The sequence below is a fragment of the Xenopus laevis genome, chromosome 9_10L (genome assembly GCF_017654675.1).
Source record: "Xenopus laevis strain J_2021 chromosome 9_10L, Xenopus_laevis_v10.1, whole genome shotgun sequence".
NCBI lineage: Eukaryota > Metazoa > Chordata > Amphibia > Anura > Pipidae > Xenopus > Xenopus laevis.
Genome location: NC_054387.1, coordinates 101985114 through 102012157, shown reverse-complemented (window position 1 = coordinate 102012157; position 27044 = coordinate 101985114). Strand labels below are relative to the sequence as shown.

The window sequence follows — 27044 nt, the reverse complement described above, 5'->3', positions numbered from 1 at the left end:
GTAGTTCAGAGCTTTCTGGATAACTGGTTTCCAGATAGCGGATCACATACTTGTACATTGTTTTGTCCAACAACTTTGTTATGGATTTATGTATTTGTTTAGAAATTTGGTTATCCTTTTGTTCCTGCATTTAGGGAGTTAATATGCTAAATACATTTCTCTCCTGTTTTTCTTTACAGAAAGATTACATGGAGCATCCAAAACCAAAAGTGGAACTAAAGGATGTTCCTCCTCCCCCACCCCCAATTAAGCCTTGTAAAAATATTTTCCCAACAGTACCCCTTTCTAAGATCCAACCACCAAAACTACCAGATGCTCAACATCAAACAGGCCCAAAAGTAAGCTGCTGTGTGCTGTGTTCCAGTGGCACCTCTTGTGCACCTGATATTCGGTGCAGTGGTGGTGGATTTATTCATCCCAACACAATCTTGGACACCAGTACAGTTACCTGCCAGGTAGCCCCAGGGCTGCCGTTTGCACCTGAAAGTCCTTTTAAAAAAACTTCAAATACAAGCACTTTTGTCCCTCACCCAGCTGGTTTCTCCAATCTTTGTTTGGAAAACCGCCTGTCACCATGCCAGTGCCATTCTCAGCCAGCACGTTGCTATTCTACACTTCATTTGAATCCTTTTCACGGGGACCACCCCAAACTTCAGCTTCCTGCACTTGGCACATCTCCTAGCTACTTCACCAGTGGGCTGTCTCAGCACCTAGAAAACAGTCTAGCACAGTCTGAGTACCTGTCACATTTCTGCACAAGTTCTCTCCATCTAAACCCACCCTCTGTCTTTCTCAAAGGCCCTCACTTCTGTGATGTCTGCTTGGAAGAGGTTTGTTTTATTCATTTATAGTCTTTTATACACTACAAAATTTTTCTTTTTCTCAAATGTAAGCAAAGAATTTTTATTGGTAGAGCCAAACTAGGGGCAGGCATAAGAGTCTTCTGCCTAGAGAGCAGCTGTAGAGGGGCACTGGGCATGTACCTCTTCTGCATACGTTCAGCCTTTATGGAAGTCCACCACATTAAATCTCCTTGCTCGCAGTTGCACTCCTATCTAGCTGTGAAGGGGGTTTTTTGAGTGAGTTGTACGTGCACATGAGGCGGCTGTCCGTTTGAAGACTTGAGGCTTTTACTAGTTTGCCACAGAATTTTAATATTTTGTTTGATTACATTAGATTTGGGGATAGGTCTGCTGAGCCACTTCGGGGGAACAATGGCATATGTTTCATTTAATGAGGGGGGAAATGATGCTGGCAAAGCATCCACTGGAGGTGCCATAGGCCTAAATGTGGCCATGCACTGCAAAACATTACATACTATTCAACTGAAGGGCCCGATGGCCCATTCAGACAGATTCTGTTAGCCATAACGGGGTTGCCTCCCACACTACGGTTTCCTTTTTTTCACTAAGGAAAGGTTCAGTCACCTAGTGGGTGCCAAATGTTGGACAACTCCCAGTGATTATAATCGCTTAGCTGAAACCTCAGGCCAGTGCTCCTGTTACCAGAAAACGTCACCCACCCAACAATCCTTTTATTGCATTTCTTTTTTTCTTAAATGGCCCCAGGCTAAATTATCTGCAGTCAAGAAAAGTTTTGATTTTAACTCAAGAAAGAAGCAGTAAAAGGATCACCCTGTGGGGCTTGCTGAGAAATACTGCTGTCCAATGATTATAATCACTGGGGAGGGTGCCTAATATTTGGCACCCCCCCCCCCGCACTGATTGAACCTCTCCTTTTCCTTTATATCCAAAATGCCCACCTAAATCTGAGCAAGTATGGCCAAATGTAAAGTCAATGGTTGAGGGAAAGTGAGGTAGTGTTTTAACTGATCATTTGCAAATTTTATGTAAGGAGTCATTAGATGTGAATCCAAAGGCTCACCAAATCGCAGGATTTGGTGAGTGTGTATAATAAAATCCAAATTTGTTGGAGGTTCCACTAAAATCATTATATGCACAGACACATAAAGCAGGCAGGAGGGAGCGCAGCTTGACTTGTTTCGTGACTGTTAGTCACTTAAGTGCAACTGATGTATAACAAGAGACTTAAAGAGTATTTATTCCAGAAAGATCCTATTTACAAGTCATTCTGAATTTAGAAAGCCAGTTGGATGACTGGGGAAACACAGCAAGTCCAGTTGATTTGACTTATTTCTACAGATATAGTACTGTGATTTCCCCAAAAGAGCAACGTGGTTGCCAGTTGGCATTATGTAGCTACATCAGAACAGGAACTCTATCAGTGGTGCACACACTTTTAATATTACTCAGACTTGCAATATACCTTCTCACAAGGGACCTATGAGTGTTGTAGAAAAAACGCCAATATTGCTTTCTGGAAAGTGATACCGGTGGTCCTTGGGCCCCATATAACTGCAGGCATGGGTCTACTGCAGAGGGAGATTTAAGACAAAGCACCATATTAAACATTGTTTTGTGTCAGCCTTGAACTGGTAGAAGTGATTTTATCTTAAAAAAAGGAGTTGCTACTTTTTTGCTTTGATTTAAAGATAAAATCAAGAGGAAGCTTTTTTTGTTTGAGTAATTTAACTCTTAGCCAGGTTAATTTGTAATTGGCACTAATCATATTTTTAGTTAATAGTTTAAAACTTTTTTTTCAATTCTTCCATCCTTCTCATGCAGCCAACTAGCAATAAAGTCACTGATTCACATAAGATTTGGCCACATATCCCTCCACCAAACACGAAGAGTGCTCCCATCCCTATATGCAATGGCTGTGGAACACAAGAGACCGTGAAGGAGGCTGCCCTCTTACTTGCAAAGAATCTCTGTAAAGCATCACAGAAATATGGTAAATACTGATTTTCTATAGGACCTTTAACACCTTAAAATTAAAGGGGAACTCCACACAAACATAATTTAAGCTTTTTAAAAAGTAAACCTAATTTCAAGCAACTTTGCAATATACATCAATTAAAGAATATGCAGATTTTTGGAACAGTTGCCTAAGCCTAGCCCTACTCTCCTGCTGATCCGTCTGAATACTTTGCTGAGCTGACAGACTACTATTAATTTGTATCAGCAGCCATCTGTCCTTAGTCTTCATCCTCCAAACCCCACAATTCCCTGCACACGTGATTTCAATAAGGAACAGAACATCACAGTGCAATGCATTGTGGGTTATGTAGTTCCTGGAGACGTTGTTACAATTTGCAACATCAGTATTTAGTCCCTCCTTCCCTGCCAAGATTTCAAATGATGCAGAAAGAGAAGATCTGTTTAACTGCTGGTTTTCAGCATAGAAAATGGCATTTATTCATACTTTTGGAAGAAACCGGTAACTGTGATGGGTATATTAGTGGTTTCTGTGTTATGTGGGCCTCTTTATGGTTTGGAAGCTGAAGTTCCCCTTTTAAGAAACCTGCTTAAAAATAAGTCTGGATGTAAGAAGTTGGAAGCTTGCTTCAACTAAAGTATTCTTGAGAGAAATCAAAAATTACCGAAAGGTGTTGTAATATCCCCTAATTCAGCATCAGTTCAATGACTAGGGTCTGCAGATATTTATTTGACAATCTTGTCTATGGTCTATCTAAGCTAACTATGATTTTTGTATTTCTTGAGTAAAACAGGGAGCTTAAAGTTCTTGATGTTTAGTTTTTACAAGGTAGGCCATTAGATGTGCATGGCATGCATCATCCTCCTGCATAATTGTCTTCTACAAACAAAAAGAGGGTGACGGGAGGTGTTTACCGGTATATTTTTTATATCTGGAACGGTCTATTTCCTATGACTGACGAATGGCTAGTGTCAGAGGGTCGATATGTTACCCCCACCCTCTATGGCGCCATAACGCTATAGGGCCCAAGGCAGGATGGACTAGAAGGGCTAATGGTCAACTGTGGACAATGGTCACTCATATAACTTATACTAGGCCATACAAATAAATGATCTCCACTCTGTTACTTAGATTCCAGAGTGTCAGCATGTCTCTTGGGGCCCCTTTTGCAGAAGTGTTGCTCAATAGCTGGCTGTACCACAATGGCTATGTTTAGCTAACAGATGTTTACGCGGCTGTGGACAGTTGGAACCAGAAAACTCTTATGTTGCAAAACTGCACATTTTACAGGAATTTATAAATGTATATGCCTGTAAGTCTCCTCGCCAGGCCGTGTATGGTATTTCCGTGTACCCCATGTCACAATTACTGTAAATGCCTTCTGAAAGCTATATATCGCTTGGACCAAGAGGTGGGTCTTTGGTAAGTCCTTGGGTGACATTCTGTGTGTTACTCCAACAGCTTACCCAGACAAAACTTATGTTGTATTCTGTATGAATAAATTGCCTGACTATTACTAAAGGTTTTCCTTTACTGAGTTTTGTCTTACACAAGGTCAAAATGGTACTACTAAAAATACCATCAGAGGAGCCCATCATCTACTTAGCAATGACAGACAGGGATTAGCTTCCGTTTCCCTCTTTAGATTCCCTATATTTTTTATTTTTATTTTTTTAATCATAAAAAAAAACTTGAAGACATGCAGCTGAAGTTCGGTGTTGGAAATATGCCTTATGTGATTACTGACAGGCAGATTCTGTTTGTGTCAGTGCGCACGCCCCATAGGGAGGTTAGGAGCTGATTGGGTTTTCTCTGCAGGTGTCTGGTAAAACTGCTTTGTGATGTTCATCCATTCTAACTTTCCAGTTGTTTCATAATTACTAGCTATTTAAATTCCAAGCCTGATGGCTGCCCATCAAGAAACTTAAATAATTAAAAAAAAAAAAAAAAAAAAGCATTTGCTGGTTACATTTTAAATGTGCTTTATCTGACCATTATTTTTTTATATTGATATTTATAGGTTCCCCCGATATGACTACAGCTCAGGTGCAGGAAAATCTTCCCCCTATAGGTGTGTTTTGGGACATTGAAAATTGCTCTGTACCCAGTGGGCGTTCCGCAGTGACAGTAGTCAAGCGAATCCGAGAGAGGTTGTTCAAAGGCCACAGAGAGGCAGAATTCATTTGTGTTTGTGACATCAGTAAGGAAAACAAAGAAGTTATTGAGGAACTTAATAATTGTCAGGTAATACTGTGCAGAAATGTTTTAAACGGAGTCTACTTATGTGAACTTTATAAAAATGTGTCCTTGTGTTTTCTGCGTAGGTAACTGTTGCTCACATTAATGCTACAGCAAAAAATGCTGCAGATGACAAACTCCGACAGAGTCTGAGAAGGTTTGCAGACACACACACTTCTCCTGCCACTGTTGTTCTGGTTTCAAGTAAGTTTACAGCTGTAGTGTAGGATATGTGTATATGCACACTTTTTTGTAAGTTGGTATGTATACAGGGCAGGGGCCTTCTTCCTGTCACCCTGCTTACATGGCACATAATGTATTTTGATTAGTTATTCCACAGTTTCTGCTATGCTGCACAGCTATAGGATCTTTTATACAGAAAAGCTCCAAAGTACAGGAAGGCCATCTCTCATACACTCCATTTTAAAGAAATGCTTGTAATATTTAAGTGATTCCAGTTTCCCAGTTGAGAGAATTATTTCTTATTAAAGGCATACAAGTTACTTTGGCTTTAATGTTTAAATGTTGTCTTAATAGGCTTATAGTACGGTGATGCAAAAGACTTATTTTCCTTGTCACCCATGTCAGCAATTCACCAATGGGTTACATCCACTCACCAGGCCAATGGACAGGATCGCCCCCATATACTCAGTCTTTTTTTTCCTGTCACGGGCTGATGGTGCAGTCGGATTATTTCCAGCAGTAAGGGGGCTCTCTCTCTCTCTCTCTCTCTCTCTCTCTCTCTCTCTCTCTCTCTTTCTCTCTCTCTTTCTCTCTCTCTCTCTCTCTCTCTCTCTCTCTCTCTCTCTCTCTCTCTCTCTCTCTCTCTCTCTCTCTCTCTCTCTCTCTCTCTCTCTCCCCTCCCCCTTACTAGGCTGAGGTCCCGGACGCCCCCCGTAGTTGGGGTTAGCAAGGGAGGGCCGGGAGGTTGCAAGGAGGCAGCCAAAGGCCATGCCGTACCTCCCGTGTTTGCGGTTTAGGGAGGCGAGCAAGGCATTGCGCAGTCTTGCGCCGTAGTAAGCACCTACCCGGAAGTGACATCACGGAAGCCGGTTGTGGGCTGAATGCGGCAAGTGATGTATTGGCGGAAGTATAGTAGGCGCCATTTTGGATTCTGGCAGCATGGCGAAGCCGGAAGTGGGGTTTTTCATGCCAGAGAAGCGTTAAAAGTTATTTCAGTAGCACAATCACAGGCACAGTCTTGTTAGAGACTCCCTTTCTTCATACTCCCTACCGGACGCTGTGTGCTGCAGGAGACTCTCCTGTTAATACAGGTATGTGCAGTAGGGGGATTTTGCCAGGAGGATTTTTTTTCTGTCTGGGAGGCGGACTACATTATATATTTTATACAGCACCTCAATGGAGTCGGGAATGCCGGGGAAATCACCTCATCCCAAAGGGAAAAGGTGAAAGATGTTCTGATGCCTGTGTGCTAAGAGAGAGATGTACAGGAAGTTAATTATTGTTTTTCTTATGATTACACAGCCTTCCTGCAACTTAAAAGAAAGACAGAATGCCAGAAAAGGCTACGTCGGTTAAAGTTCAGGGAGAACCAGGAGCATCAACTTCTCTTGAAAATCAAGCTTTCGCTGAATCATTTGCCTGCAGTCATTAAGTAGGCGGTAGTGCAAGGTTTTCAAGAAGTAGCTACTTCAAAAAAGAGAACAAGACATGGTTACTCCAGACAAACAGACTCCTTTTCTGAGGTTTCAGAGGGAGAACTTTCTGAAGGATCAGATATAGATTCTCCTATAGGGTCTGAGAAGGGGGAAATTGATATGGAGGAAGACTCCAATTTTGATCTAACAGTGATTGATCCGCTGATAAAAGCAGGTCGGCAAACACTTCACATTTCTCTCCAGTACATGCTTCGATAAAAGATATTATTACAGCAGAATGGAAGAAAACCGAGAAAAGACCTCAGACTGCAGGGAAATTTCTTAAAAAATATCCCTTTGAGGAAGAGGATGCAAAGTTTTGGGATTCACCCCCAATAGTGGATGCAGCGTTAGTCAGACTAGCCAAAAAGACCACCTTACGGGTGGATGATGCGGCAGTTTTCAGAGAACCGATGGGAAAAAAGATTGAATTTAACCTCAAAAAAATCTTTTGGAGCAGCAGGTGCAGCCAGCAGACCGGCAGTAGCACTCACGTCAGTTTCTCGAGCCTTAAAGGTGTGGCTTGCTGAAGTAGAAGAAGCAATTTCATCTAATGTAAAGAGGCCTAAGTTGCTTAAAATGCTGGCTGATTGTAAATTGGCAGTTGATTTTATATCAGAAGCCTCTATTGCTCTAGTTCACTTTATGGTTAGGTGCATGGCACTATCAGTGGGGGCAAGAAGGGCTTTGTGGCTTAAATCTTGGGCAGCAGATGCAGCCTCGAAGGCCAACTTATGCCAACTTCCGTTTGAAGGAGGAATGCTGTTTGGTGAGAGATTGGATACGATCCTCAAATAAGTCTCTGGAGGAAAAAGTGTGTTCCTTCCTCAAGAGGGTAGGAACAAGAGAATGAAATTTGATACATCATTCCACGGAGAAAAAGAGAAATCATTTAGAACATCCAGACAGTATAAGCCAGGAAGAGAGTTTAACACAGTCGTCATGGATAGCTGGCCGTCAGAGATTGAGAGGTTTCTCCACCTCGAGCTCAACAGTTCAGCAGCAATGAGGGTGTCTTGGCCCAGGCGAAAGTAGGTGGCAGATTGGCGCTATTCGCTCAAGTCTGGGCCAAAAACGTACAAGATCACTGGGTATGCGATATAGTAGAGGATTTTGTTTAGAGTTTTCAAAAATTCCAAAAAAAGATAATTTTCTAAGTTCATCTTTTCAGGAATCAAAAGAAGCGCAGAGTCTGTTCCAGGAGTACATGGGTCCACTATTTGCTTCAGAGGCAATAGAATTTGTTCCTCCGTTCGAAAGAAGGGGGTTTTATTCAATATTATTCCTAGTGAAGATGGCTTCAGGGGCTATGAGGCCAGTACTAGACATGAGAGGTCTAAACAAATTTCTACGAAAAAAGAAATTCAAGATGGAATCCCTAGCATCAGTGATACAAGTGATTTTGGTTGAGGATTGGCTCACCAATATCGACTTGAAAGATGCGTATTTCCATGTGCCAATTTTTCAAGACCACAGAAAGTATCTGAGGTTCGAAGTGGGAGGGGTACATGTGCAATTCAGATGTCTCCCATTTGGCCTGTCACAATCCCCAAGGGTGTTTACCAAGATTTTGGTGATATTATAGCCGAATTAAGGAAAGAAGGAATTTCAGTCTTTCATTACTTAGACGATATTCTGGTAACGGCAAGAACAAAGAAGGAAGCAGAGGTTCAAACAACAAGGGTGTTGGAATTTCTACAACTACACGGTTGGATAGTAAATATGGAAAAGAGCAGTCAAGTTCCAACAAAGTCTCTTATCTTTTTAGGGGCACACTTCCAAACACAAAAAAATCTAGTAAGTCTTCCTCTACTAAAACAAGAAAAGTTAATTCAAGCAATAGAAGACTTCAGAAGCCAGGAAGTAGTCTCAGTGCGCCATTATTTGAAAATCTTGGGCTCGATGTCCTCAACGATTCAGATTGTAAAATGTTCCAGGTGGCATTCAAGACTATTACAGCTTTTTTTGCTCAGAAAAGTAAAAAACCCTCAAGAAAACCTGCAGAAAAAATTGACTCTGTCTCAGGAATTGAAGAACGTTCTAGGTTGGTGGTGTGTTCCAGACAATTTAGGAAAGGGTACCTCCCTAGAGGAACCAGACTGGATAACTGTTACGACAGACGCATCAGGAGTCGGCTGGAGGGCAAGGTTCTTGGGAGTTAAGTCATGTCTCCTCAAATGTCCTAGAATTAAGAGCAATAAAAGAAGCTCTATTAGCCTTGGCAGATCATCTAAAAAGGAGAAGTGTGAAAGTGTTTTCAGACAATACCACGGCAGTGGCCTACGTGCGGAAGCAAGGTGGTACAAGAAGCATAATATTGTCAGAAGAATAAGAACCAATTTTCCAGTGGGCAGAAACATGCCTAGAGAATATCACAGCGGTGCATCTTCCAGGTGTAGAAAACCAAAAAGCGGATTTTTTAAGTCGAAGTTTCGCAGATCCCTGAGAATGGAGTCTTCATGGAGATATATTTCAAGATCTGGTACAGTATATACTCGAGTATAAGCATCCAAAATGTGCTGAAAAAGTCTACCTCAGCTTATACTCGAGTCAGCGGGCAGTAGCTGAGATTGCAGTCACTTTTAATCATTTCTATACCAACAGTTCGCTTGGGGAGAGACTGCAATATCACACAGCGCCCTCTGTTGGTTATATGAAAGAATAACAGTGCGCCCTTCTGTTGGTTATATGAAAGAATAACAGTGACTGCAATATCACACAGCGCCATCTGTTGGTTATATGAAAGAATAACAGTGACTGCAATATCACACAGCACCCTCTGTTGGTTATATGAAAGAATAACAGTGCGCCCTCTGTTGGTTATATGAAAGAATAACAGTGACTGCAATATCACACAGCGCCATCTGTTGGTTATATGAAAGAATAACAGTGACTGCAATATCACACAGCACCCTCTGTTGGTTATATGAAAGAATAACCATGCGCACTCTGTTGGTTATATGAAAGAATAACAGTGACTGCAATATCACACAGCGCCATCTGTTGGTTATATGAAAGAATAACAGTGACTGCAATATCACACAGTGCCCTCTGTTGGTTATATGAAGGATTAACAGTGATGGCAATATCACACAGCACCCTCTGCACATGGTAGTGGGACAATGCACACAGTTATCCTTTTGGCAATTCTCTGTCACCATCAACTTTGCAAAGAAGTCCGGTTGATCGATGGGGGGGTCGCTTTGGCGGAATGTGCGCTGCTGGGAGACGGCTGTAGCTGTGTCTAGGCTTATACTCTAGTATATACGGTAAATACATGGGGAGTACCAGCAATAGATGCTATTGCGACCATTCACAACAGAAAGTGCAAAAGGTTTTTGTTCCAGATTCCCATGCAAAGAGGCAGAGGCCATTGATGGTCTAAGGCAGGACTGGTCGAGAGAGTTAATCTTTGTGTTTCCTCCAATTCCCCTTGTCTGGAAAGTTCTAAAGAAGAAAGAGCGGGAAAAAGCCAATGCTATAGTAGTAGTTCCATACTGGCCAAGGAGACCTTGGTTTCTGCTACTTCACAGATTATCCCTGGGACAGCCCAGGAAGATTCTGAAGTTTCCGGGTTGGCTGAATCAGGGAATGTTTCAGTTTCACAAGGAGGATCACCTCTGCTTGATGGCCTGGAGGTTGAGAGGAGGAGACTGAGAAAATTGGTGTGCAAAGAGAAGGTGGGGGATTTTCTGCTAAATGCAAGGAAAAAATCTACATCAGCACAATACTATAAAATCTGGGACACGTTTGTACAGTCTATGGTGTCAGAGGGGCGAGACCCAGGTTGTCCTACAGCATCCATGGTAGTTGATTTTTTTAATTCTCTGGGTATGAGAGAGGCCTCCATTTAAGTACCCTCAAAGTACAGGTTTCAGCCATTTCGGCATTATCAGGGAGAACATGGGCAGTAGATCCTTTGGTCCGACGGTTCTTCAATGCCTTTAAGAGAGTAAGACCACATATCTGGAACTTTTCACCTGCCTGGGATCTGCCTTTTGTCCTAGACAGTTTGACAAAGCCACTGTTTGAGCCTTTGGAAGATATTTCCTTATGGAATCTTGCGCTTAAAGTTGCTCTTCTGGTTGCCGTGACGTTGGCATGTAGAGAGGGTGAACTGGCGGCATTATCAGCTCTAGAGCCGTTCACAGTAACTTTCGCAGTTAAGATGGTACTGAGACCCACTTTCAAATTTCTTTCAAAAGTGATTTCAGACTTCCATATGGATTTGGAAGTTACTCTTCCTTCATTCTGTCCTTCGCCAAAGTCAGAAAAAGAGAGGCAATGGCATAAGCTGGATTTGGGCAGAGCCCTCACAAAATACTTGGAAAGAACAAAAGCATGGAGGAAGTCGGATCATTTGTTCGCGATTCCAGGTGGCTTCAGAAAAGTGAAAGCTCCATCCAAGAAGACGTTGAGTTCTTGGATAGTAGCAGCAGTTGCAAAGACATACAATGCAGCTGGCAGGAAGGTTCCCGGGGGGTTGAAAGCCCATTCTACCAGAGCTCTGGCAAGTTCCTGGGCAATGGAGGCCAAAGCATCGCCAGAAGTGATTTGTAGAGCGGCAAGATGGTCCACTATCAATACGTTCATTAAGCATTATAGATTAGACGTGCTTTCCTCCCAAGAAGGAAGATTTGGGAGAAAGATTTTGCAGTCTGTTGTAAATATGACTAAATAAAGTGTGTTAAGTTACTGCATTTTGTGTCAAGTCCCTCCCTTGTAGCTTTGGTATTTCCCATTGGTGAATTGCTGCCATGGGTGACAAGGAAAACAGGAAATTTTTTATTACTTACTGTAATTTCTGGTTCCTGGTCACCTTCCATGGCAGCATTCACCAAAAAACTACCCACCCCTATTATGAGCTGTTCAACTAAGACTGTGAGTATATGGGTGCGGGCACTTTTAACTTGCTTGGGGAGTATCCTGTCCATTGGCCTGGTGAGTGGATTTAACCCATTGGTGAATGCTGCCATGGAAGGTGACCAGGAAACAGAAATTACGGTAAGTAATAAAAAAATTTCCTGTTTTCCCAAGCATTCTGGCTAACAGGTCCCATACTTGCATTACATTATGCAAACATGTACAGTATCCCAATGGAGCTTACAATCGCAATGCCTTTTGCATTGCTACACACGAAGTTCAGTTTTTTCTCTAGTATGTTTTATAAGCTTACAATAGTTGTACTACTTTATTTTATTAAATATTAGGGTTTTTTTGTTTTTAAACTGTCGCCAAGCATTTTTTTTATGTGATCATATGCCTCATACATACTTTTTTTTTAATTTCCAGCTGATGTCAATTTTGCTCTGGAACTCAGTGACCTGAGACACAGGCACAGTTTCCATATCATACTAGTTCACAAGAACCAGGCATCTGAAGCACTTCTTCATCATGCACATGAGCTTATCCGCTTTGAAGAATTTATTTCAGATCTTCCTCCTAGGTTACTCATTAAAATGCAGGTAAGATATGTTGCTTTTGTTCTCACTGTCCATTAATTCACATTTATTCACTTATTTCTAAGGGTGAGCTTTGGATGAGCACATTACTAGCCTCTAAAGTCTAGAAACTAGGAAAGCCAAAATGTTTCAACAGTAGCACTTGCTCATTGTGGTTAATTGTTTGATTTTTTTTTTTTTAATGTAAACCACTGCAGCATTGCCAAACACTTCTATATGCATATAATTTGCCAACAAACAGAGATGCAAAGAGTATAAGCAACCGTCTCCGTCGTTTGTCAGATAACTGTGGAGGAAAAGTTATGAGCATATCTGGCACCAGTGCAATCCTCCGTTTTGCAAACCAAGAGAGTGCTGAACGAGCCCAGAAACGCATGGAGAATGAGGATGTTTTCGGCAACAGGATTACAGTGTCTTTCACTCCTAGAAACAAGGAGGTCACTGAAGCAAAGAACAGCTCTGTCAGTACCGAGAAAGCAAAATCTCCTAAAAAAGTGAACAAGAACACCAAATTGTGCCTCGCCATCAAAGATCAACATGACCCTCCATCTAACACCAAAGCTGCTTCCAAGTCTGCATGTGGGGCCGTCAGCAAAAACTCAAATGTTAAGAGTTTGAAGGTAAGACAATAGAGGTGCAGGTTTACTTTTAGGATAACTGCCACTTTTCTGTAATATTTTATGTCCGAAAATGGAAGCATGAATTTTTATGTTGCCTATTAAGCTTGTGTGTGGGTAGTTTTAGGTGGCTGTTATAGGTGACTATGAAGTGATTTAGGACCCTTTGTGCTCTATTGGTACAGTTGTGGGAAAACCACGATTTTTCTTTTAAAACTCTTATGCACTGAAATCAGCTTTTCAAAAGCGAAAACATTTTTTTTTCTTTTTCAATATATTAAATTTTGAAATTTGCCCAGGGTCGCTGACGGACAGTTCCAGGGGTTTTTGTGTCTTAGTGTGTCTTAGTGGGGCCCGGCCATGCTGCACTTACCTGATTAGCCGGGCCCCCCTGCAGTCAGAGCTGCAGACTTCAGAAAGGAGGGTGGAACTCAACGTGTGGCATATTTTTACTTTAACAACTTTCTCTTCTTTTCATTGGTCACTGAAGTCCTGGGAAAGCTGCGGGGGGGGGGGGGGGGTTGGAGGGGGAAGTTCAAACTTGACCTATCCAATCCCTGTGCAACTGTACCAGGACTTAGACTTCAGTGACCAATTGGCAGAAAGAATATGAGCTCCTGCTCTCCCTTCCGAAGTTTGCAGCTCTGACAATCAATTAAGTACAGCATGGCCGGGCCCCCCCAAGACACACAAACCATCAGGGCTGGGTTAAAGGAGAAGGAAAGCCACGGAGGCATTTTATTGCCAATAGATTAGCTGCAATAGTGCAAGCTAGAATGCTATATTTATTCTGTAGAATGTTTTACCATACCTGATTAAAAAGCTCTAGAAACTCTCTCTTTGTTTAGGATAGGAGCTGCAGTATTAACATGGTGTGACATCACTTCCTGCCTGAGTCTCTCCCTGCTCTGGGCTCAGATTACAGCAGAGAAGGGAGGGGGGAGGAAGAGGAGCAAACTGAGCATGCTCTTGCCCAGGGCAATGAGGTTTAAGCTGAAGGCAGGAAGTCTGATACAGAAGCCCATGTGTACACAATAGAAGGAAAGAAATGCAGTGTTTCTTTTGACAGGGGACTCAGAGCAACATTACATTGGGGGTTTACTGGTATATTTAGATGGACCTTTCTGATAAGGCTTACTTCGTTTTAACCTTTCCTTCTCCTTTAACTGTCCCCCCTGTTCAACCCCCCCCCCCCGAGGGGGAGGGTATACCTCTACTTTATATGCGGCAGACAATACTCGCCATTAAAACACATTGACAGCAGTGACAGGCAGAGGGGGATCATTTTTGACTTTTGTGTTCCACTAAATACAGGCAGAAAACACCTTGTATAATAAATTAAGATGCCAATTTTATTAACACAGGTGCTTATTTTCACCAGTGCAGCCACCAATAGCAACAATTCAACATTTAGTTGTGATCCATTTGCTACAAGCTTGAAAATAAAAGCAAAGTTTTGATTAGGTTTATGGTTTAACTGCACATTTTCAATCTTCACTCTATTTAGACAGATAAATTGTCTAGGTATTTGAAATGTGTCTCTTAATAAAGTTAATATTCAGCTGAGTAGACTGAATTATTTAAATGGCAACTGCCTGTCCAGTTTCATACATGCAGGTTTTGGCTCAAAAACACTGAAATGTAAAAATTCAGGCCAAAATCATTCTACAGTAGGCAGCACTGATGGTTTGGTTGTGCCATTAGCTTAAGCCTTTTTCTGTTTTTGTGTCATCGTACAGAATTGTTTTTGCTTTCTCTCTGCATTACAGTGCAGGGGATGGAGCTATCACAAGGTGTTGGGACATTTGCCGCTTGAGTTTTTTTTTTTTAATCCAGTCTGCCTTATTTTAAATTCTCTATTTAAGGAGCTTTGCCAGATGCAATCCAAGTCAAATAAAAACTGCCAGCAGGAGAAAGACAAGAAAAGAAATGGAGACAAGCAAGATACTTTATCCCAAAGCAACTCTCTCTGTCCAAGCCAGGTGCCTCAAACAGCTAAAAATGTTGGAACAGACTACACCGCTTTTAAAAGCTTTCAGAAGTAAGTCTAAAACTGTGATTCTACTTCTTCCCACAGTGTACAATTCTCCAATTTATCCACATGTGAACTGGATAATCTGCTCCTGATCATATTTTGGCCAGTAGTATGACATTTGTAACTTATTTTCTCTTTTCTTTTGTCAAGGGCTACCTGTATTGTATTAGTATGTTTTGACTAAAAGAATAAAGATTTGATTTCTGCAAAAGGGCACCTTTCTTTGAGCATCATACACAAAAAAAGCTGGCCTTTACATAAACTTTAGTTCTGTCTTTGAATTTTGCTATGGCCCTGAGCCATTTCATAACATACGTTTGTGCAACTTTTCACCGTTTGGAAATTGTTGTCACAGTAAGGAACTTCTGTCAGGAAAGAGTTGTGTAGTGCTTTTTGGGGAACAGTGTTTTGCTTCCGGAAGTCATTGTTATAAATTTGCTTGTATGGCTGACCTGTTTCTCTTCTATTGTTTTCTCTTATTAGCAAACCACTTATGTTTTAGTCTAGTAATTCTCGTTTCCAATACAGGGTCAGAGCATTTAAGTACAGGGTAATGCATTTGTTTTACTGTACTGTTTGGATATTTTTAACTACGTGAAGAGAACTTGGCTAAGGCAGACAGAATTGGTGGACTTTTAAAAGTACGTCTGTATCTGTGACTGATGATGCAAAGTATTAAAGCATTTGCAAAATAATATTGTATTAAAAGGGTAGCTTTGTTATAATAGTATGTTCTGTCATTCAGTTTTATTTCTTGCCTTCTAAATAAATGTGTGCTCCAGGAGGGATGACCCAACATGCAAAAGCAATGCAGATTCCTCAAAAGAGCAAAAAAACAAAGACGACGTTGCATTTCAAATAAGTAACCCATCTGCCTTCAGCAAATTAACAGACTCAAGGCAACCCAGTCCTTTTTGTTCATCACAGAGTGGCTGGTCATCAAGGTAACAGCTGTAAGACTAGGATTTTCAGTTTATGGGAACCATACTGGCAGCACAAAATGTATGACTTCATTTGTTCTTTAATCCTGTAGGAGTTTGTCTCCAAGCCTTTCAAACTGCTCTTCACCTATAACTGCTAATCAGACTGGTGCTGCAGAAAATTCTGTTGACCCTTTTGCAAATGGTGCTGACATTCAGATTGGAAATCTGGACTATCGAATGTCCAGAAAAGAACTCCAGCAAACCTTGCATGACATATTTTCCAGGCATGGAAAGGCAAGTACAAATAAATATAAATAAATAAAAAAATAAATAAATACAAATGATGCTGCAGCTGACTTTACTACTGCATCCAACAAAGATCTGGGAGCTTATATATTTAGCCTAACTGTGAAATTGATTGTATTCAAAAAAAAAAAAATAAAATACTTAGGCACTCTGGCACTGTGCCCATGTCCAGGGGCGATTCTGCCTTATGCCACCCCCTTACCCACCTTGCTTATCTTTTTTGCACTCATTTATGGGTAGGAGGCGTAACCTCGCCAGTTGAGAGTGCAGTGTATATTCAATTGCTTGAATACTTTATATGTACTATTTAAAATTTCCTACTCATGTAGACTTCGCAGTGTGTAACTGAGCCACTGATCGATGAACTTCTTGCCTACAGTAGTATATATAAAAACAATATTTAAACCTTGAACGAACCCTGATCAAATTACCTGTATTTAAGGTGTTTATTCGTAACATGTTTGTGGTTTCAGATAAAGAATGTTGAGCTCAGTCCCCATACTGACTATCAACTGAAAGCCACTGTTCAGATGGAAAACCTCCAGGAAGCCATCTGTGCAGTTAATAGTCTACACAGATACAAAATTGGGAGTAAGAGAATCCAAGTGTCTCTGGCAACAGGAGCAACAAATAAATCTCTTTCTCTGTTAAGGTAAACTATTTCAGTTTTATAGGACTGTGAGAATTAAAAAAGAAATCAATATATGTTGAAATATACAAGAAAAATAAAATATTTGTTGCTTTAAATTCATATTAACTGTCATATATCGTGTTTTACCATTTATTTGTAATAAATACATTGAAACAAAAGATATATATATATTTCTCTGTCGTCTTTAGGGGGACACAGGGACCGATGGGGTTAAGCTCCATCCTCCAGGAGGCAGGACACTTGAAGTAATTAAAGTGGGCGTGCCAGGTTAGGCTTAACCCCACACACTGTACTCAGACTTCAGTTTTTTAAGTGTCCTGCTACCTGGAGGATGGACATCTCTATCTCTGAGAGAAATCTACGGTCAGTCTGTGACTGACACCAGGGGTGACACCTAAGGCAGGATTACCTGTACTTATATGGTTAGCCCCCTACGCGAGGACATCCACCGGGGTCATAACTCTAGCCTGTGGGCTATACAGACCACCCAGACGTATGCCTGTTCTAATTCTAGCGCAGAGGGTCTGGCCGGTGCGAGGGGGGGGGTAAGTGACTACATATATGTTATATAATGTATGTTCACTATGTCTGCTGATTCTGCATGACTTTGTCTCTGGTGACCCCTTTCACCCCCAACTCCCCCCCCCCACCCCCCCCCCCCCGCCCGCCCGCCCGCCCGTCCGTCGCCTCACTGACTAGCCATACCTTACTCTCCCTTAGTAGTGTGGGTGGAGGAAGATAGGAGGAACCCAGCGAGGGAACGTCTAGCGTTCCAGCGCTGCTCAAATGGCGGCTGTCTGCTTCTTCGGCGGGCTGTATTACAGCACGCGCCGAGTGGAACGCATGATGCGTTCCAGCGGCCATTTTGGGTTTCCTCGGCGGGCTGTTACACGCGCGCGCCGAGTGGAACGCATGTGCGTTCCAGCGGCCATTTTGGGTCTTTTCCCGCGGCTCAGCAGCGCTACACAGCACAGCTCTTGTCTGGCGACGGCACAGGTTGGCTACCCCACACCCTCTACATAGGATGGCAGAAGGTAGGCCAGGGGGGCTATTCAGCAGGGCGGGGGGACGAGTCCCCACAGCACAGGTGAATTTTTTTGTGTGTGCTAAGTGTCAACAAAAATTTCAGGGGGCACAGGGTGAGTCGCTTTGCAGAACTTGCACCATGGGGCAGGGGGCAGCTATGGTCTCTGGGGCTCTACCAGAAACACAAGCTGAAGATACAGTGCAAGGCACTTCTCAGGAATTATCTCATGGGCCAGCAACAGACCCACTCCCTCCATTATGGGCAGTACAGTTGTCACAGTCACTGGCTTCTCTTCAGGGATTGCCAGCCATTGCTGATAATCTAGGAAAGGCGCTGGCTAAATTTCACCACAAATCCGGTGGTAAACGCAAACGTCCTGATGACGAAAAAGCGGATTCTGTTACTCACAATTTTTCTGAGGATTCCTCTATTGAACAGGGTTCTTCCCAGTCAGAGGGAGAACTTCCGGCATCTATTGCTTCTTCTGATGATGAGCAAGAAGAACAAGATGAGGCAAGGGAAAAGGATAGCCTTCATGATGTTGAGGGCATTATTAAAGGGGTACTCGATGTACTTAACATTTCACCGAAGTCTAAAACAGGGGAGACAAAATCTCTTTTCAAACGACAGCATAAATCTACAGTCTGTTTTCCTGAACATGATCAGTTACTAGGGATCATTCAAGAGGAGTGGGACGCTCCTGAAAGGAAGTTTCAAGCTACTAAGAAATTCACAAAGTCCTATCCCTTCTCTAAAGAGCTTATTGATAAGTGGTCTAACCCCCCGGTGGTCGACGCACCTGTGTCAAGACTTTCTAAATCTACCACGCTGCCAGTCACTGACGCAGCGGCATTCAAGGATCCATCTGACAAAAGACTAGAAGGTTTTTTAAGGGCAATATATTCCTCAGCAGGATCTACACTGCGGCCCTGTTTGGCTTTAGCATGGGTCTCAAGAGCCATTCAGGCTTGGTCCGAGTCACTCGTCAAGGACATTCAGGGTGGTGTTCCCCGAACTGATCTTCTATCCTCTGCACAAGCAATTGCGGAAGCATCAAGCTATCTTTGTGATACTTCCTTGGATGCCTCACAGCTTACTTCACGTACTTCGGCTCTGTCAATAGCCGCACGCAGAACGCTTTGGCTGAAGAATTGGTCAGCGGACATTAGTTCCAAGAAGTCCTTAACTTCTCTTCCGTACAAGGGCCAACGATTATTTGGCGAGGAACTCGAGAAGATTATCTCACAAGCGACAGGTGGTAAGAGCACCTTCCTTCCACAAGCCAGAAGTAGAGCATCATCAGCCAACAGACGGGGAAAATTTTTTCGTGGCCAGAGTGGCCGGTTCGCGCGGCGGGGTAGTCCGCCACAAAGATCCCACTTTCGCTCCAAAACCAACGACAAGAACCGCCCCCCGTGGAAGAGTAATCGACCTCACAACAAACCATCCGCTGATAAGCCCACGTCGGCATGACGGGGCAATCCCTCCGGAATCGTTGGAACAGATCGGCGGAAAATTACTACGATTCCGGGAGGAATGGATCCGTCACTCTTCAGATGCCTGGGTCAAGGAGATCGTCTCTGGGGGCTACCATCTCGACCTGGCGGCACAGCCTCCCAGGAGATTCATTATGTCCAGGGTACCCTCCAATCCCTTAAAACAAAGTCCTTTTCTGGAGTGCATAGACAAGATGGAGAGATCGGGGGTTATCACACCAGTACCTCAGCCGGAGAGATTCTCCGGGTTCTACTCCAACCTTTTTACAGTCCCAAAGAAGGACGGCACGGTCAGACCTGTTCTCGACCTCAAGCGACTGAACAAGTACATCCGTTCTGTGCGCTTCAAAATGGAGACTTTGAGATCAGTAATTCGGGGCATGGAACAGGGTCAACTAATGATGTCCCTGGACATAAGGGATGCCTACCTCCATGTTCCCATTTGGCCTCCTCATCATCGCTACCTCCGCTTTGCATTTCAAAACAGACATTACCAATTTGTGGCACTACCGTTTGGCCTGTCCTCGGCCCCGCGGGTCTTCACCAAACTAATGGCAGTGTCGGCAGCCACCCTGAGACTGCAAGGGATTTCGGTGACACCTTATCTCGACGACCTACTTATCAAAGCCCGGTCAGTAGAGAAGGCCAGGGTGGATCTCCAAAGGGCGATTTCACTTCTCCAGAGCTTCGGCTGGACCATCAATTGGTCCAAATCCAATATGACTCCGAGCCATCACATGACCTTTCTCGGGTTGGAATTCAACACCCTCACGCAGACCGTGAGTCTACCTCTGGTCAAACAGAACAGAATCAGGAGTCAGGTACAGTCTCTGATAGACAGCCCGGTATCCACAGTACACAGAGCAATGCAAGTCCTCGGATCGATGGTATCAGCCATCGAGGCTGTCCCCTTCGCACAGATACATCTTCGTCCTCTTCAGTCCAGCATTCTTGCCACCTGGAAGGGGGGATCGTTGAACCAACCTGTCCGGTTATCTCCGGCGACGAAAGAAGCTCTACGGTGGTGGCTGTCCCCCGAGAACCTAGCAGTAGGACAATCTTGGGCGACGCCAGATTGGAGGGTGATGGCCACGGATGCCAGCCTTCAGGGCTGGGGAGCAACTTGGGAGAACCACTCTGCGCAGGGCCGCTGGTCTCCCGCGGAGTCCAGACTTCCTATCAACATTCTGGAACTCAGGGCAGTGAAGTTGGCACTCAGTCAGTGGAGCCACCTCCTTCGGCTACAGTCAGTCCGCATCCAAAGCGACAACGTCACCACGGTGGCCTACATCAACAGACAGGGAGGGACTCGGAGCCAAAAAGCTCTGGCAGAAGCCAGAGAGATTCTGCAGTGGGCAGAGCAGAACTCTGTCAGACTATCAGCCATTCACATACCAGGCGTGGCCAATACAAAGGCGGACTTCCTCAGTCGAAATCAACTCGATCCCGGGGAGTGGGAGCTTCACCCGGAGGCTTTCGATCAACTAGTGTCAATCTGGGGACGACCAAGCATAGATCTCATGGCGTCGAGGCGAAATCGAAAAGTCTCAACCTTCTTTGCACGATACCGAGACCCTCTAGCGGCAGGGGTAGATGCCATGACACAACACTGGCAGTTCAAGCTGGCTTATGTCTTCCCTCCACTTCCAATGCTCCCTCGGGTGCTCAAGAAGCTCAAGCAGTCCAGAGCCACAGTAATCGTAGTAGCTCCCTTCTGGCCGCGAAGAACCTGGTTCTCCGATCTTCAAGAACTGTCCGTGGCTCCACCGGTCCGGCTGGACGGCAGGCCAGACCTTCTGCAGCAAGGGCCCATAGCTCATCACAATCCCGGTCTGTTTGCTTTGACGGGCTGGCTGTTGAAGCATCCATCTGGCGAAATCAGGGATTGACGGAAGAGGTTATTGCTACTATGCTCAAAGCTCGAAAACCATCGTCTTCCAAGTCGTACCATAGAGTTTGGCACTCCTACCTCGAGTGGTGCAATGAGTCAGAATTTTCGTTCATGGAGCCCTGTATCCCTCGAATCTTGTCCTTTCTTCAGCGGGGCCTCCAATTAGGGCTTAAACTCAGCTCCCTCAAGGTGCAAGTTTCTGCCCTTTCTATCCTATTTCAAAAGCGCCTAGCTACTGAGGAGACGATTCGCACCTTTCTACAGGGAGTCGCTCACGTGGCACCCCCATTCCGACCGCCTACAGCTGGATGGGATCTCAATCTGGTGCTGGAAGCCTTACTTGATCCTCCCTTTGAACCCCTGGGTTCAATTTCCGATGCATGGATGACGTGGAAAGTGGTCTTTCTGATGGCAATATCCTCTACTAGACGAGTATCTGAACTTAGCGCTCTGTCTTGCGACTCTCCATATCTCATCTTTCACAAAGACAAGGCTGTTCTACGCACACTTCCACATTTCCTGCCGAAGGTTGTTTCGGAGTTCCATCTGAATCAGGAGATTATCGTTCCTTCCCTCTGTCCGGAACCTAAGAACGATAAGGAACGCAGGATCCACAGCCTTGACGTAGTCAGAGCTCTTCGCTGGTACGTTGAACGGTCAAAAGCCTTCAGAACTTCAAGGTCATTGTTTGTGATTCCCTCTGGACCTCGAAGAGGACAGGCGGCTTCTAAGACTTCTCTTGCTCGTTGGATTAGAGAAACTATCAAGCAAGCATATACTACAAAGGGAAGAGCACCGCCTGAAGGTATCCGGGCTCATTCCACTAGATCGGTAGGTGCCTCTTGGGCTTGGCGTAACTCTGCTTCCTTGGAGCAGATCTGCAAGGCGGCTACCTGGTCATCCGTTAACACATTTACCAAGTTTTACAAAGTTGACACCTTTTCCTCGGCCGAGGCTTCTCTCGGGCGTAAGGTGTTGCAAGCAGTTATTAAGTAATTCTGCAGTTTCGGTCTATGCTCGCACCCACCCTGCTGTTTGGGACTGCTTTGATAAGTCCCCATCGGTCCCTGTGTCCCCCTAAAGACGACAGAGAAAACAGGATTTTTGTACTCACCGTTAAATCTGTTTCTCTGTAGTCGAAAGGGGGACACAGGGCTTCCCGCCCAGTGACGAGCTACAGACCATATTTGGTTTTCTGAATAGGTTCCTTGGTTTACTAGTTCTGCCTGTTATAAGTTTAGTAATTCTAGTAGCAGCTTTGGAACAAACTGAAGTCTGAGTACAGTGTGTGGGGTTAAGCCTAACCTGGCACGCCCACTTTAATTACTTCAAGTGTCCTGCCTCCTGGAGGATGGAGCTTAACCCCATCGGTCCCTGTGTCCCCCTTTCGACTACAGAGAAACAGATTTAACGGTGAGTACAAAAATCCTGTTATGTGTGTGTGCTGTAGCTATAGATGTTTACTAACCTTTATTTTTTATTTTTTTTTCCCTCCACATAGCTTTGGAACAGTTTCTATCCTCCAAGATGCTCCAGCATGTTGTCTCCCTTTGTTTAAGTTTACAGAAATCTATGAAAAAAAGTATGTTAACACCTTAAGATATCCGTTAATAAATTATACATTTTTTTTGTACACCAATCGGTCTGTTTAGCTTTTTCTGCTTTCTTAGGGGCAAATTTATCAAAATGTCAGTTGAACTTAAAGGAAACCTTCACGATTGAGTTAATACTAGGAAGGCAATAAAACTGTTAAAACAAACCACATACCTCAGTTTATTCAACTCAAATCTCACTAAATCTCAATTTATAGCTACGTTTGAAAATGTCCATGAGATACTGACTGAAGCCCCGACTTTCCTGAAAGTCGGGAGAGCAAGGCATCATGGATAGAATCAGCCCTGCACACTCCTCTCGCGATATCTCCAGTTTCTGCAGTTGTCAGGGGCTGGAGGACTACAGCGCGTGAATTTGTGTAGAGTTCAAAAGCACAGACAGAATGAGGAAGCACATCGGTAAAGTTTATCAGAACAGAGGAGAAGGGAGGGGGTGTCAGATAAGGAGCTCCGGTTGCCGGCATTACAGAGCAGAAGTAGCAGCTAAAGTTTAACTATAGTCCTGCTGCTTTCTGCTCTAAGCACAGATAGAACTGGGAAGCACAACATCGGTAAGGTTTATCAGCACAGAGGAGGAAGAAGGGAGGGAGTGTCATATGTCAGATAAGGAGCTCCGTTTGCCGGTATTAGCAGAAGTAGCAGCTAAAGTTTAACCACAATGCTGCTGCTTTCTGCTCTTCATATAAACAATTAGTCTACTCTTGACAAGCAAATGTGAACCTGGGCAGTAGCCCATAGCAACCAATCGGTGACTGGCTTTTTACAGGCAGCTGCAGGTTGAACTTTGAAAGCAAACATTTAATTGGTTATTGTCCAGGTGCAGATTTGCCCAGTGTTTATGAATGAGCACCAAGAACTGCACATCCTTAGTAGCTTTTAGCGGTTCGGTAATTTCATAGTTTGAGACTTTTAGTAAAAGCACACACAATCTGAATAGAACAATGTTTCAAACAATCCTAATAGAATATCAAGTCCTGGTGTGACATGAGTTGTACAGAGCCAGTCTATCACAGAGTATACTCTGACTAAGCATACATGAGGTTTGGCACAATCCACACACAGAAAACAAAGGGGTCCTGTTTCAACATGGCAGCGCCTATGAAGCACTTTTTATATGTAGGATATTTTCTAATCGGTTTCAGATATAGACAAATACAGCTGACTAAAGGGTTAAACCAAGGAGGGAAAAGATGTATATTACTTATGTCTCAAGGTGACAGGTCCTCTTTAAGAAATAAAAATTCACCCACGTTCAGTTCATTCCTATGGATTTCCTTAGGATTTTATTTATGAATTGTTGAATGTTAGAACTCACCATTTGATAAATACAGTTCTAAAAAGTCCATAGAAATGAATAGAACGTGGGGTTTGTTAAACCTTAAATTCACATTTTGATAAATATGCCCCTAAGAGCACCTCTGCCAGTACTTTCTATAAAACTTGCTTTGAAAAGTTTTTGCAGCCACATATTTTTCCATAGATGGGGGGGGGGGGTTTACTCTGTTTTGATCTTAAAATATAGAATTTGTTAATCATTCTTTTTAACTTATCCTTTAGGTTTGGACACAAGCTAATTGTGTCAGATTTATACAGATTAACCGACACGGTTACTATACGTGACCAAGGAAATGGGCGACTAGTTTGTCTGCTGCCCAGTGTTCAAGCAAGACAAAGTCCATTGGGATCATCTCATTCACATGATGGCTCCTCTGCAAACTGCAGTCCTGTTGTATTTGAAGATCTTGAATATCATGAGCCTATATGTAGACAGCACTGCTTTAATAAGAAATTCAGGTAAGTGCATAGTAATTTGCACCACGTACATTGCAAGGAATGCATTCTGCCATTTAAAATTGTTCTTGAAACAATTTTTTTTTTTTTTATAATATTGGTTTGTAGGCGGCCATCTCTGGTCATTGTGCCTAATTGTGTGCTTATAGAAAGCAGCAGCACTTCTCAATGGAACTGCTTTCAGATAAGCTGTTCCAGAGAATGGAGGAGTTGTAACTTTGCAACTTGTGTTAGCCAAACTTTTATTTTTACTATTGAGTGCTGTTCTCATATCTTCCACTAGGTGATGAGCTTTCCATTGATCTGTTGATAGGCTGTTGGGTGGGACAGTGAGGGCACCTTGGAAACTAAGAATATATCTAGTCGCATTTCAAAATTAAATATTAAGTATGTTGGCTCTTTTGAAAAACTGGTTTCAATGCAGGTGTTTGCTAGAGAAGCATTATTAACTGATGATCCCTTTAACATTATTGTCGCAAATTCACTAATTTGTGCATAACTACCTTCTACTGTAAAACCGTATTGGAGCTGCAGCAACTGTTAAAAGGAATCCTGTAATTCTTTCAATTAAAGAAAATAGTTCATTGCCTTTGAGTATGTAATAATCTAATGTGCATGGTTTTTTTTTCAGTGGTCATGATTTTGATCCGGACTCCTACATAATTCCTTTTGTGATAGTCTCTCTGAAGACTTTTGCTCCCCAAGTTCATAGTCTCTTGCAGACTCACGAGGGAACGGTTCCATTGTTGAGGTACATTCTAAAGATTTCCTAGTTTAGCTTCATTTGTACTTTTGTTATTTGGTTCTTTAATGTGTAAATGTTTTAAAGGTTTGATTTATAATGGGGTGTGCATCATCAGCTCAGTGTAATGTAAGTCCTGTCTTGACATCTGGGGTGAAAGATGCAAACTTTCTCCACAATCCTTATTTGAAAAGTTGGGGGCTCTATCACAGAAGTATGCTTCAATGGTCACAACTCCCTGCTTTTCTTTCTAGGGCCAACAGCTATGAGTGCTAGTTCCCAAAAGCTTTTACTGTCCTCTAGCCACTAAAGTCTTTTATTTATTTATTTATTTTTTCCCTGCATAAATCTTTAGCAAAGTTGTTCTTGTAAAATTTTAATTGAGCCTTTTGGTTCTTAGGACTTCAATGCATAGCTGTATTTTCTCTTTTTACAGTTTCCCTGACTGCTATGCTGCAGAGTTCAGTGCATTAGAAGAAGTGCAGGAAGGACAAGGAGGAGTCCCTTTAGAGCACCTGATAACTTGTATTCCTGGGGTTAACATTGCAACTGCTCAAAATGGAATAAAGGTTGTCAAGTGGATACACAACAAGCCACCCCCTCCAAATTCTGGTGGGTACAGTTGTAATATGTCTTTTGCGTACATATCTGATGGTGAAATCCCGTACGCTGAAAATACATGCTGTGCTATGATGTGGCCATAACGTCTCTGGCAGATATTTGGGGGGTGCTCCATATTTCACATGTAAAGCCAAGCATATGGTTTTCCATGGTTGATACTTTTTTCCTTGTTTAATGAAATTCTTTTTTACACAAATAATGCTGCAGTATTATATTTAAATTCTTGTTGAGGGACTAAAAGGCATATTCCCTCAGCTGTGCTCTTGGGCTGTCTTACATAATCAGATTTAATTGGCCAGTTTGCCTGACTTCTATCATTCTGCCAGACAGTCTCAACATGTTTTGCAGGTCAGTGGGTCTGTTTGAAAAGACCATCCTAAGTTCTTCTGCTGCTCTGACTTCCTGCATTTCCAATTGACTTGGTGTTTTTATCCTGAACAAAAAGAGCAATGCAAAATGCTCATGTATGAGCACAAATCTATTTTATTGTGGTGCTGGTCCTAGGGGCCAGACTGCAGACTGTGCTGTTTCTTGGCTCCTCAGCCCATGCATAGTACATACCTCCCAACTGTCCGGTTTTTCCCAGGACAGACCCGATTTTGACAGCTCAGCCCGCAGTCCTAGTTTCTTAGTGAAACCTCCCAATTTACTCTTTCTCTTTTTCTGGCATCCATGCTGCAGATCAATGTTTCGGATACTTAATTAAATAAGAGGTTTTAAATTAGAGGCTTTTTTGCAGAGAGCCCAGAATACTCAGCACCTGCTTTGAGACACAAATGTAAATACCTCTGGTCACTAGAGGTCTCTAGCATATGCTGTAAGATATGAGACTTGCAGCTAAAAGGGGTTTTTCACCTTCCAACACTTTTAATTTTTTTTTATTTTTTTTCAATTCAGTTGGTTTCAAATAGTTCACCAGAAATAAAAACTTTTTCCAGTTACTTTCTATTATGCGTGACTATTTCTAATATTTAAGTTTTAAGTGTCATTTCTAACCTTCTAAAGCAGCCCTGGGAAGGGGGGTCGCCGACCCTGTAATCCAGGGGTCCCTAACTGCCGGGCCACGGGCCAGAATCAGGCTGCGGCCAGTCTTGTACTGGTCCGCCGAGGCCAGCGACAATTAACGCGGCACACCAGAATTGGATGCTGCTGTAAACTCTTCTGAACCGATAC

General features: G+C 43.1%; 1 protein-coding gene across 10 annotated transcripts in view; it reads left to right on the top strand.

Moving 5' to 3' along the window:
- marf1.L (meiosis regulator and mRNA stability factor 1 L homeolog) overlaps positions 1 to 27044 on the top strand; it is a 56503-nt gene that overhangs the window by 5836 nt on the left and 23623 nt on the right. For 6 of the 10 annotated variants that reach the window (XM_041575984.1, XM_018236328.2, XM_018236327.2 and 3 more), the window contains 14 exons: positions 180 to 830; positions 2646 to 2814; positions 4820 to 5043; positions 5124 to 5241; positions 11988 to 12160; positions 12355 to 12777; positions 14640 to 14815; positions 15592 to 15753; positions 15843 to 16026; positions 16512 to 16690; positions 22606 to 22686; positions 24275 to 24511; positions 25140 to 25259; positions 25687 to 25862. In XM_041575984.1, coding sequence (XP_041431918.1) covers positions 180 to 830; positions 2646 to 2814; positions 4820 to 5043; positions 5124 to 5241; positions 11988 to 12160; positions 12355 to 12777; positions 14640 to 14815; positions 15592 to 15753; positions 15843 to 16026; positions 16512 to 16690; positions 22606 to 22686; positions 24275 to 24511; positions 25140 to 25259; positions 25687 to 25862 — 3073 coding nt within the window. Of the gene's footprint in view, positions 1 to 179; positions 831 to 2645; positions 2815 to 4819; positions 5044 to 5123; positions 5242 to 11987; positions 12161 to 12354; positions 12778 to 14639; positions 14816 to 15591; positions 15754 to 15842; positions 16027 to 16511; positions 16691 to 22605; positions 22687 to 24274; positions 24512 to 25139; positions 25260 to 25686; positions 25863 to 27044 lie in introns of those variants that run through there. The other 4 variants (XM_018236329.2, XM_041575986.1, XM_018236330.2 and 1 more) reach the window with 4 other exon arrangements.